This window comes from Porites lutea, chromosome 8 (assembly GCF_958299795.1).
Source record: "Porites lutea chromosome 8, jaPorLute2.1, whole genome shotgun sequence".
NCBI classification, from domain to species: Eukaryota; Metazoa; Cnidaria; class Anthozoa; order Scleractinia; family Poritidae; genus Porites; species Porites lutea.
In genome coordinates, this window is record NC_133208.1 from 2224963 (window position 1) to 2238283 (window position 13321).

The 13321-nt window shown below is 40.2% G+C and overlaps 1 protein-coding gene across 1 annotated transcript; it reads right to left on the bottom strand.

Annotated features, from left to right (window-relative positions):
- Positions 1 to 6209: 6209 nt before the first annotated feature.
- Positions 6210 to 10523, bottom strand: LOC140946755 (uncharacterized). The gene is made up of 2 exons (XM_073395862.1): positions 6314 to 10523; positions 6210 to 6215 (listed from the first exon to the last, which is right to left on the bottom strand). The coding sequence occupies exons 1-2, from the start codon at positions 10481 to 10483 to the stop codon at positions 6210 to 6212; spliced, it is 4176 nt and encodes a 1391-aa protein (XP_073251963.1). The 5' UTR covers positions 10484 to 10523.
- Between the last annotated feature and the right edge of the window lie 2798 nt (positions 10524 to 13321).

Genomic DNA, 13321 nt, shown 5'->3' on the forward strand with positions numbered 1-13321 from the left:
TTTTATTTTCATGATTACAAGACCATGAAACTTTACAAACGAAGTCACGCGTAAAGGAGTTGGCAAGCTGCACAATTAATAAGACAATTAGGAGAGTATGAATATGACTGGCATGACTATGATAAGAAAAAACCAATGCCTTCAAGAAGGGTGTTTAACGCGACATTTGCTGTCGAGGGTATTTAGTGAACACAACAACTAGATTTAAGATTTGTTGACGACTTGATTTGGTTAACCGAGCGCGTTATACTAGCAGGAGAACAGCTATTGAGCCCTCAAGGTTCCGCTTTACTGGATATTAGGGAGTTTAGTTGGTTTAATTACAAGAGACAGGACTTTTCCTTTTTGCATGGAAGCAAGTGTATAAGAAGTTCAGAAATCATTTACTACCAGATTGTTTGTTAGAACCAAGCATTATGCATTATCGGTTTATCAGTATCAGTTTATTAAATGCCAGAGAGAACAATACGGTGGTGAAAAAAATCTACCTAAGCAACACAACACTGACGTGCAAAACAGATAAGAAAACTGACAACAACTCAGACGTGGAGCATATCAATTTGCTCATAACCGCGACACTCGATATAAGAAGCAAGATAACTGAGCACACCCTAACTGTCGTCATAATTATATTGCCTGTAGTATTACATATATTTTTAATGTTGAAGTACGGTAATCCATATTGACTCCATGACAATTAGCTTTATCGGCCTTGTAAGTCATCATTTGACTGTATACACTTAGAATCGATATGACAACTGGCTTTTCGTTCACTTGTGAATTCTCAAGTTTTTTACTAATTCCGACGAATGGGATGCTTTTTTATCTGTTGTTGCCAACTAAAAGCAGAAGAGCCGTAATGTGTCGCATAAAACGCGCAATGACTGCGGCAGGGTTATCAACCGTGTCAGCCCTTAGACGTGCACAATACTTTACGTTTACCTACGATTTTAACAGCGAGGGCAACAGAGAAGCATAAACTTGCCGACATCCTTTTTAGTAGACAGAAAAGGGGTGGTATGCTACGACTTATAATATGTGTATGTATTTGAACTGGCTGGTCACAGGCGTTCATGACTAAACCCGGCGACCTAGTTTCGTCACTGAGGCTGAAATATGAACATATGTCTCCTCACTGCTGAGGGTCGCAAAGAATATTCCTTCGTTCGATATTATTAACTCTGACCATGACTTCTGCCAGATATCGAGCACATTAGCTAATGGCGACAGAAGCTTTGAATTAAAAACTACATTGAGCTTGTAGCTAGAAGCTAATAAAGCTTAAGAGAATTTAAGGTCAATTATCATATTTGCTTCATGAATTGTTTATCAGTTTATTGCTAAAAATCTTTTGGAAACTTTGAGGGTTGCAAAGTGTCGGCATCGATCGGAATTTTTCAGAATCCCGAAAATCAAAAGTGATATAGATAAAACAGCACTACGTAGTAATAAATGCTCTCTGAAACGATCTGTGAGGCACACAAGGCCCTGAAGCTAATCTTTAATTAAGTTACCTTTTTGCTGCCACATTCGCTTGCGAAGCCTCTTCCGTGTAGATTCCTGTACATGTTTCACAGAGAAACAAAGAGTTCTAAGTGACGTGGCCCATCGATGAATCTAAAATTTATATTGTTTAAGCATGACAAGCTCTTGTTTGCATTTGCATATACTGATCTTGCTTGACTGTTTCGAAAACTTTGCTATAAGAAGGAAGGAGTGTCATTTTTGTTTTGCCTCAATGAGCGCCAATGGGTCAGCGTTTATTTATGATCCAACAAATACGTCTTAGTCCTAGATGGGGGCGAAAAAGAAAAGGGCGCGCGAGGGAGACACGCCACGCAGGCTATGTCCCGCCAACTCATTTCCCTTCGAAGGAACTGTCGTCATGGATAAGAGTAGTTTAGAGAAGCTGTTGAGGATTACGACAATGAAAAAGAAAAGAGTTAAACAACAGCAGCAATCACCCTCTTACGATACTCTCTTGCTTTTACTCAAATTTCGCAGAGGTCAGGGTTCGAATCTCGGTAACCCCGAATTTTTTCAGGCTTTCTTTTCGCAACTGCATAAGTTGCGTGCATTTTTAACTTTGATGACCTTCTCTGTATTTATTTCTGCCTAATCAGTTCCTCACTCCTACGACTACAAGGATAATGGGTACAAGCTTTCGACGTAATGATTTCTGGGATCGTTTTGGTGGACAAATGTTAGTTCTGATTGGTCGATGGTATTCAAGGCAACCATTAACCAATCATAAGTAACGCTTGTCTTCCCATACGACCCCAGAAATCGTTGCGCCTAAAGCTTATACTCATTCCCTTATAGAGTGTTTTCACTCACGTGGCCAGCATCTATGTAAATTTTTTGGAACAAAAGAAAGCGTTTGCATAAGAAAGGAGTTCAACTCCCACAGGATTGGTTTGGGACACCAACATGGCCGTCGTTTCATTGTTTTGGGACACCAATATGGCCGCCGTGACGTCATGTGAAAACACTCTATAGTTTCTGGAGTGCCGGGAAACTTTACATAAAGGTCGAGGAAGGTGAGTAGAAAGCTAACTATCGTTGCAATATCTCCACTTGCTCTTTAAGAGACACCAACAGCAAACTCACTATTCTTCTTCCCTTTTCAAACTTTATGAAAAATAGTTTCAGTTGCTCTGGAGCAGTTCTTTGGAATAGCCTTCCTACTGAACTGCAGCAGGCGAACTCTCTTGGGGCCTTCAGGGGTGGCTGGTTGTTGTACGCTAAAAGTAATTAGGGACTTTAAGATCCAACGACGCGGACGGTGACGAGAACGCCAAAAAAAACAATAGGTTTGATTAGCAAAACAACAACTCTGCACGTGCACCATGCTTTTTTGTACATTTCTCTGCCGTTTTTGCACGACCACGACGTCAACATGCGTAGTTTCGCGTTTTACGGAGGAAGTAAACAAGCAACTACGAAATTTAATTTCTCTTACTGTACTTGGATATGGTACCTACGAATTCATCTCCAGGAGGGTTAACCTACATTTGACAAATTAAGTGGGTAGGAATAACTACGATATAGACTGAAAGAACGTAAATTCACTTTTTGAGCGACGTTCTCATTGCCGTCGCGTCGTTAGATCTTAAAGTCCCTATTAACAAATAAAGAAGCCTAGACTGTACTTTGATCTGTTGTAAGGCACTTAGGAAGCGGCTAGAGCACTCAAGAAGTGTAGGAGGAAAAGAGAAAAACGTAGTTGAGTGTTTCTCCCTACTTCTTAAGTACTCTAGCCGCTTCTTAAGTGCTTTACAACAGAACAGAGCGCAGTCAAAGCTTCTTTATTTGCCTTATGATAAATAATCCGTTAAATTCCCCTTGCGTTACTTTCTAATTTTCAAAACAAACTATTGGCTGATGGCGTGACAGCTTTACCTTAGTGTTTAATATCTCATAAAGCACCCTTTTTTAACCAATCAGAGTGCGCGTCATATCTGTTCTTGGTTACAAATAGAGATAGAAGATAGCAACTTTACCAAATGTCGATTACGTAGAGAGTGGTCGCCCAGTCTCCCAAGCAATGCACTCAGATAAAAAAACGCTCTACCAAATACTGTAAAATGTATTCTTATCTGAAAATTTGCCTACTGAATTTTTTAATAAGAGGAAAAAACTTAAGGAGAATAGGAAACCCGGCTGAATAACGAGCTTTCCGTTAAAATTACCTCTTGCATATTAGCCTCGTTTTGGTCTCGGTACTCTAAATTACGGACCACGGTTTTCCATCGATTCATTCCCGCTTGGGCCATAAACTAATGGAAAGAAAATTAGGTTCCTTAATTTAAAGTGCCGACCAAGAAAACGAGGCTAATAAGATGTCTGTTGTATGGCTTCCTGTTTCGGGGACCGGAAACAAGTGCAGGACAAGCGATGTGACAGTAATTTGATAGGCTTCAGAAAAAGAAAGTTTTTATTGACTCACGAAAAAATAGCACATTACAAAGTAGAAGCTTGTCGAGGTAAGTTTGTTATCATTGTTGAACGATTCGCTCGTTTTTCTTTAAAGAAACCTCTCGAGTCTCTTCCAGTCCATTCTCAACTTCTTAACATTGTCCTGCCATTAAATTTTCGATTACTGACTAGAATTCTCTTCTTCGGTAAGATTACGAACCAGTTTCTTCAGCAGCTTCATTCTCAAATAAACACAGGTTAAAACGTGGAGGGACGAAGTCAACATGTAAGTTCTCAGGGTTTACAGACATATACTTTCTTTAAAATATTTTTCTCGCGATAAAAAAAAATTAGAACTGCAAAATGAGTATTTGATTTTTGATTTGATTTTTGGGGGGGCCCTACAGTAAGTTATGAACCGCAAATTAACCAATCGCAGGGTGAAAACAGTCTTAATTAGCCTTATAATAACGAGTGATTTTTGTCTTCCCATTTACAATAATAAGTAAGTATGGAATAAGACGCCGACGTCGTTTTAACGAAGTGCCAAAGGACGGTAAGCTCGTGGTATCAGAATTCCAATTTACAAAATACCTTTTTAAAACAACATGACTTTAACAGCCGTGTAAAGGATTTAACATATGCTAAACGTAATAGCGGAATGCGAGTTATAAATATGGATTAATTGCTAGCGATTTTGCGGGAAAAATGCATCCGCTTCCGGCCCCTTCTCCCATAAATGAGAAGTAATATTGCATCGAGTGAGCTTGCTTAACCTTCTCGTTATTGCAAAAGTAAGTGACTGTTTTTACTGTTACAACAACCATTTGAACATTTTCGTGGGTGCATCTGGGTAATTTTTGTGTTCAAGCTCTGTAACGAGTGCTTATGATTCCCACGGTATGGCCGTTGCACATTAGTTTCTATAGACAGCTTGCGTCAACTTCGAATACCCTTAATGCCATGATACATGCAGCATAGGCAAAATTCTACTAATATTCTCATAACCTATTTCTACGATTGTCAAGTGATAGCTAGTGATAACTGTGGTCTAGATTTCGTCAATCTGATTAAAATTTGATGATACCACGGTTGAGAGTGCAAGGAAAATTTCATTAATTTTTTGTAACTTTCGAGATAAACGTTTTTGTGCTACTATCCAGGCTATGGTTCAATTTCAAAGCAATCGAATCGGTTAATAACTGAAACATTCTGATCTTGATAGGTTCATTAAGGGGCATCCACACCCCTGTTCCTTCCCCTGCAACCCCGCACCCTCGCCCCTGTGATGATATGCAAATTTAAAACATGTCTAACTTGAAAACTAAAATCCAGTCCCTCAGGGCTATTCCAATGGATTTCAATCCCCGCTGTGCAATTGCTTCTTCAGTGTTCACGGAGCTCCCTCAACGAGTTCTCAGAAAGGCAGATGAATTCAGGGGCGTTGATTTGAGAATCCAACTCTTTTTGTCAAGTTTCAGTTCCTCTGAGACTTCTAAGGAGGTTAATTCACTGGCGTTTGATGACTGAGGCTACAATTCAATTTAAATAAGAAAGTCGTTAGTTTCATGTAAAGACCCAGTTGCGTTACTCTGTTCATTAAGGGACTAGGCAGCTGTGAAGGACCTAAGATAGACAGCCTTGCATTGTGCGGTGGAGGATCTACGAAAAAAGGAGTTCTAGTCCTAAACCACGTTGAAAATCTCGAAAGTGGTTTTACAACCAACTCGAACCAACAGGTACCAACAGAAATTATCATGTTGTTGCCTGAGTTCAGTGGCACCGTCACTATGACGCAGCATTTGCTTCGATCAAAGAAAACACACACTCATTTTCTTATCTGAAACCCTCTTTTATGCGATGGCATTTTGATGGCAGAACGAGGGTTGGTTTTAGGGGCTTCACTATATAGTTAATCTACCGCGATGACCAAGAAACTGATAAAAGAAACTAACCTTTCAGTCTTTTTAGTTTCTTTTGGCAACTGTACGTGGACGAATTTTATTCTTGTACCGGATAAACCAATGGCGACAAGAGGCTGGTACAAACAAGCTCCCAAACAGAACGGTTGCTCTCCAATGTCTAGAATACTTAGTAGATCTCCTGTTCTGATATTATACAATCGAAGGAAGTTGTCCTCACTGCAGCAAACCACAGATTCATCATCGAGAAACTTACAATCAACAATGTCATTTTGTTCTCCAAGGAAGACGTGTAATGTTTCTCCCGTATCTGCATTAAGTACATGCAAGCCATGACCTTGGTCAAGAGTGTTCCAAGTGACAACAAATTCATTTCTAGGCAAACAGAGCAGGTGTGACTCAATTATACAATCAATCCAGCACGTTGTTCTTTCCCACACAATCAAACCGTTTTTCCTTAAACTGAGTTTTACGTTCTCCAAGAAGAGAACTCCAACATCTTCCTCTTTAAGAGTACGAAGTAACACTTGACTTGGATCACTACATAGAACTGAAATTATCATTTCATCGGCATCCAAATCGGCCTTCAGTGATGAAACAATCCTGCTGCCAGCACTGGTCACGTCCAAGACGTCAATAACCCAATGGTCTTGAGAATCGGCACACCATTCGTCTATATCATTAGGCCAGTCTTCTGAATTATCTGAACCCTCATTCTCTAAATCCTCCGACAGTTCGTAAAATGGCACCGAATAACAACAGGCTATAAATACCTCTGAAATAGTATAAACTTTCTCGTATTCGGTAACCTTGGGAAGAGGTCTAAGACAAGTGGACATGTCAAAGCTCCATAACTCTGCGACTCTGTCATGTTTTCGAAGCATGACGCCATCTCTCGTTGGAAAGATGGAAATGGGGCCAGGGAATATTTTGGTGCTCAACAGCTCATTATTTGACATTCTAAAAACAGTCAACGTTAAGTTATGATGAAGAGATTCTGATTCTGAAGTAATGGAATAAATGGCATCTCCTTCTAGAGAGAATGCAATCTTCACGACAACTCCGCCGTTCTGCAATCGAAACACCTCTTCAGTGTTTACCATAGCGACGTATTTGCAAGCTGGGCTACCAACCAATGCCGACTCTTTATTGAGTCTGATGTAGGCGCCTGCGTACAAAAACTTATTGGGGATGACGCAATGCACCCAATAGTTCTGCATCGTTAATTCCCAGTATCCCAATTCCCAATCCAAAGTGCCTGGTGAGTCGTATGGCCATAACCTAAAAGCTCTAGGTTGAACAGAATCAAAAACGACATCGGAATTAACAGTTAAAAACTGTGGTCGATCACAAAATAAACGTTTATAAGTGCCACATTCATACTCGACAGTAAAACCAAGAAACCCGCAAACAAGGGTGTTCTCAGTATCGGGTGTGAAATTCATCAGCCCACAAACCACCGACTCAGTTCGAAGAATCCTCTGGACACTTTCGTTAACTCGATCAAAAATAACAATTTCAAAAGTCACTTGGGAAAAAGCAACTTGTGACCCGTCTTCCGAAATGGTAAAGGTAGCAATTTCTTCGACAGCAACGATGTTTAAGACGTTTTCACCATTTACTATATTCCACAAGGCTACCTCCTTTGGCTTATTGGGGCGGTCAGTTAAAACTTCTTTCTTGTCTTTGCAGAAGACGAAATTTGAAAAAAAGCAATCACTGCTGGGGAAAAGGTCTTTCCTATCTCCATCCAGAGTATACACAAACTGCAGTGTCCTTGCTAACACAGATTCCCCATTTGGATGAAACGTCACAGAACGGTAATAAGACAAAGAGTTATTACCTACAACACGGTATGCACTGTCGTCTGGATATCCAGAATAGAACTCTTTCTTCGTCAATGTTGGCCGAACCCATATCTTGTTACCTGTCAGAAGGGACCACAGACAGATAGTTCCATCTCGACATTCGCATATCAAGTAGTCCATTTCAGGTGAAACATCAAAACAAACGATTTTGTCTGAACAGTAAAACCTTGCCTTATTAGCTCTTCTCTGGTCTTCATTCTTTAAATGTTTCATGTAGGGTATTTTGGGTGTTGACGATTCAAGGATAATTGCTGCTGAAGACGATAATTCAGGAATTCCTTCGTTAATCAAGCATTGGAAAAGTAGGTGAGGGTGATCAACCAAGATATAAGAGTGTTTTTTAAGAAGGCTAAGGAGAGAAGTCACAACGAAATCTCTTTCATCGCTTAATAAACTGCAACTTTGACTGTGAAGACTGAGAAGATCTTCTGTAGCGAATGTGCTCTTAACTTTAAGTTTGGCATAAACAAGCTTCAGGTCCGTTGCGTATTTGTAGACCTGTTCTGCTGTGGCACTATTGGCTCTTGTTGCGTCAGCACAGTCATGATCATTCACCAACTGAAGCATGTGCTGGGTACCATGATGCAAAGCATATGATTCAGTATTCGTAAACTGTCTGTGATGAACCCCTTTTCGCTGCAAGCTATCGAGTTCAGAAGCACAAAGATCAGAAAGGACGTAATGACCTTCTTTCTCGTCCACCGCGAAATCATGCTCTTCATAGGGTAATGATGCTATTAACCAGTCCTTGATTGACTTGTGAAAGAAGTGAAGACGACCCTCTCGAACTGGTAACAGTGTAGAGATGCAAGATATTGCTTTTTTAACTTTTCGCTGCGCAGTCAATGATTTTCCTCCAGGGTTTAGAATTTTGGCGATGAATTCTACTGGTAATGGTTCCCTTGCAGCGGCCAATGCACACAGGAAACGCAAAAAATGTTCCTCATCTGCATTAAGCTCTTTGCAAAGTTCATTCTCTAACCGTTTGAAATAGGACAAGTAAACGGATGAAATACCTGAAGGCAATACGCTTTCCAGCTGATCAGGGGTGAGAATTGAAACATTCTTTTGGATAAAATCCACTATATAGTAAGCGTAAATAAACAGGCCTTCTGATTTCTTAACCAGCTCTTTCAAGAGAATATCTTTATGCTTTTCACCAATTTTGTTGCTGAGTTGATTTTCAAACAAGGTTTGAATGTCATTTAAGTTTTCCTCATGCTTTTGTTTAAGCTCGATTGGCTCTAAATGTCGCAATACCTCTGTTATGCTCCTCTCTGGACGAGTTGTAATCAAAATTCTAATCCAAACTGGAAGCATAGAAAAGTGGTTTCTGATTACATGTAGAAGCTCATTGCGTCCTTGGTACTCGCTCTCATCGAGGCCATCTATAACTATTAGGGTGTTTCTTCCAGGGTTTTGTACTGTGCTCAGAGGCTCTTTGAACAGCAACGCAAACAGCTCTTCTACGCCCATGTTGTTGAGGTCTTTTCCCAGATTTCTAGACAACTGTTCTACCAGGGCATCTTTGTAACTTGGCATCGTTTGACACAAGTGGCAGGCCAAAGACTGGAGCATTAAACGAGGATCTCGGTACCTTGAATTGTTATGCTGACAGAAGTGGCTCCCTGACAATCTTCCAACTCTTTGCATTCTTTGCGAAACAACAGCGGAGATAACAGTCTTTCCCATCCCTGGATTGCCACTGATTACCATCACGCGATGTGGCGAGCTCCGGTCGTCTAACCAGTCTTTGATGCTTTTGAAGATCCACTCACGAGTTCGTTCCTGGAATTTGTTTGCATGAAATTCTATGTCTCCTTTGAATTCCGACTTCACAAGGGTTTTTAGTACCTCATCTGCATGCTCGTTTTTCCTTTTCGTCAAGCCTTTTACCTCCTGTTTTACTTCTTGAATTGATTCATGTATTACATCGACAGCATGAATGGTTTTGGATTGGGAGTCACACATTTTATCCAAACGCAAAATGTTCTCCTGATGTGCTTCATTTGTCGCTTGATGTGTTGCGTATACCAACTGGCTTACTTCATCCAACTTTGACTTGCTATCAAGAAGGATTTTCTCACCTTTGAGCTCCACCCTCAATACTTCTTCTGCAACGTCCTGTGTTTTATATTGGGTCTCACTGAGTTTTAGTTGCCTCTGGTATATATCCTTCAGCTGCCCCTTAATGTCCTCTTCACTGTCTGCCCACTCAATTAAGGCATCAAGATAATCTTCCTCTCCACCCTGCTCTGCATTCAGTCTGTCAACTTCAGCCTGATCTAAACCAAGAAAAATAAGAGCCGTGCTTATTTCTTGCCAGAAGGTAAAGAAGGATGTCGCATCAACACCACTGGACGTCACGTGACCATACAGCTCATTCCGAAAGAACTTAACGCGAGCAAGGTTAGCCTCACGAGAGTTATCACTAGGGGATGGCTTGGAGTGCCATCCTGTCAGGGGAGGGGATAAACCACAAATGTTAGTCAGCAGAAGGAAAAGAAGAGTGATGTCAAACGTTTTGGAATCTGGTACCCCTCCAGGGGGGAAGAGTTTGTCCCACTGATGGCCATTTAGTACTCTTCTACGCAAAAGGTTGTTAAGAGTGGAGTAATTGGCATTGAGATCAGAAGCCAAGGTTGTAGGAGGGTGATAATGATCAAAAACATTCCTGAGCACCGTAGTTCCACCATCGATGAGAAGCCTGCTCAGCTTGTTTCCATTTGTCTTCGCTGGAGAGCTGGCCAAAAGTGAAGGTGCTGCAGTCGCCATTTAGCAAATTGGATGCGAAAGAAAACGTTCATGTCTTGGAAATTGATTCTTAACCTACGTTGGCAAGAAAGATAAAATGTGAGTCCGTTTACCACAACAATTAAGTCACTCCGTCCTGCTCAAGTTATTTAAGGAATGGGTCCCCAGTTATTAAGTCGAAAACTGAAGGGGGTGGTCTATCTTTCGATGCGTTAGCAGTGGCAGGTTAAAAACTTGTGAGACATGCACCAAATACGCAAATGAGGTCACGTGACTCCTCACGCCCAGAAAAGCTTTGAATTAAAATAGACACACTTTTTCTTTTTTCCTTGATTTTTCTACTAGTTTCATGATTTTAAGGCCGTTGGGTATATCATTTCTTTGCTTGGCAATGTCAAGATTTTTTAGAGGAAAAGCATGTTATAATGATACACTTGTATTAGGAGACTAGGGACTACTCAGAAAACCCGTTTATTTTCAAAATAAACGAGATATTTCGAAGTTGCCAAGCGCAGTTTTGTTGCGACTTATATTTTGTAGGTTCTTGTACTAGTTAAGTAAAATTACTCTTGCTAAAAAGTGTGCGCATTTTTTGTTAAAGATTTTTTGAGACTTTGTAGAACTGTAAGGTCATGTGACCTAATTTGCATAATATTTGTGCATTCAGAAGTATAATTTTTTGTGGTTTATAATATTTTTTGTGCCTGATGAGAAATAGTTCATATTATAGACCACCCCCTTCAGCTTTACGGGAAAATAGCTGTTGACCCATGCCTTAATTTACTTGAGTGTTTTTTTCTTGCCTTGTTTGTTATTTTATTTTTGTGATTACAAGACCATGAAACTATAAAGACGAAGTCACGCGTCAAGGGAGATTGCGAATACTGTTAATCGTATACAAATTATAGAAACATGCGAGTCTATTAATAGGAGTACTTTAATTATTATAAAAACTTATATACAATATCCAATACATCCGTCATCGATGTTATTTAGTCTATATACTAGCTTGATTTTTAGTACGAACGTGGACGCTTTGAGCTGGCTATGCCAAGCGAGCGCATGAGCAGGAAAAGAGCTATTGAGGTCCGCTTAACTGAGTTCCGCTTTACTGGACTTTAAGGGGATATTATAATTACAATAGACACGGCTTTCCTTGTACATATAGGAACAAATACATAGAAAGTTCGGAAATAATTTACTGCCAGGTCGTTTTTAGAAGCCAGCATTATATATTATCAAGAGAGAATCGGCTTTTTAAAGAAACCGAATGAACTTATCGGTCTATTGAATGCCAAAGAGAACGATAGTGAAAAAAAAACAAACAAGCAAAGAAACAATACAATCAACCTGAGCAACACAACTCTGACGGGCAAAACAAATGTTAAAACTGACGACAACGCAGACATGGACTCATATCAGCGACAATGCAAGAATATTAGTGAGCACTCTCTGACCCTCATCATAATCATATTGCCTGTCGATTTTCAATGTTTAAGTACGGAAATCAATATTGAAGCCATGAATTAGCTTTCAATGGCTTTTAAGTTATCATTTGACTGCACTGCATACACTGATTATAATTATGATCATTGGCTTTTCGTTCACTCCTGACAAATTTCTGACAAAAGCGCTGCTTGTCTGAGCTGTTGTTCCCAAAAAGCAGAAGAGCCGTAAATTATACGTTTCATATAAAACGCGCAATGCGTATGACTGCTCCTGGGTTATCAACCGTGTCAGCTTTTGACGCACACGATACTTTACGTTTATATAAGAGTTTAACAGCAAAGGGAAAAGCTAAGAAAAGCATAAACTTGCTGACATCTTCAATACACAAAAAAAACCTGTGGTCTACGACGTACTTGAATTGGCAGGTCACAGGCGTTCATAGCTCAAACCGGCGAGAATATTTCATTAGTTCTATTCCATCCTACCCACTATATATTACTTTGAATCCACGCCAAAGACCCCACTACCAATTCGTACATAACTTAGCCTGTGAAAAAGCCCTCTGTCTGGGGAAAGGGGGCTTAATATCAGAGGAGATGGGAAGAGGGGAAGTGGGGTAATGGCCACCGCCCTTTTCCCCTCCTTATGCGACAACCGGAAATGCGTCTGCTGTTCGCAGGCTAGCTTGTAAATAGCCAACTGGTTTGTCTCTTACCGGTCGGGATTCCTTCTTAGAACCCCGGAGGGAGGGGGGCTGGGCATTCCCTTACTTGGTCTAAAATATGTGCCGCCGAACAGGGTTTGGTTTTCAGAGTCTTGAGTCTAAAACATGTCATACAATTTCATTTTTTGGTATCTTGAACACGGGGTGTCATTTTGGACAAGAAGCCTTTAAAAGAGTGTAACGGTTCGCGAGAAGAGGTCTACATTCAGACATGGTACCAAAATGTTTTTCCACAAAATCCAATTACATGATGTTAGTTTGAAAACCGCTTAATTCTGCATGCAAAACGGAACGAGAAATAAGCGATTTTGCCTTAAACTGTTTTAGCGTTTAAATTTTAAAATTTAAATAAAATTGATAGATTTTCACAGTTCTTAAGATGTGAGGTCGCATTGCACTTTGTAAATACTTGAGATACCAATGACTTAACCTTCAAATATTCGTTACGTATATTTCACAGGTGTGTTACTGGTAGCTTTGTACTTGACTGTCACACCCTCTGCTTGCAGGACTTCATTTCCAATAGAAACTACCAGCCTACAAATTGGAATAGTGTATTTATTTTTGAAGTAGTTTGAAAAATGTTTTTATTTTTCATTCTGACGTCTTCGTTGATGTTTCCTTGGTGTCATAGATTCGCAAGGTCTAGCCTCTGCCTCATATTGCCTTTTCACTGTAGAAGATTC

What these genes read in the sequence shown, in the direction of transcription:
- LOC140946755 (XM_073395862.1), bottom strand. Translation starts at nt 10,483, where the DNA reads ATGGCGACTGCAGCACCTTCACTTTTGGCCAGCTCTCCAGCGAAGACA.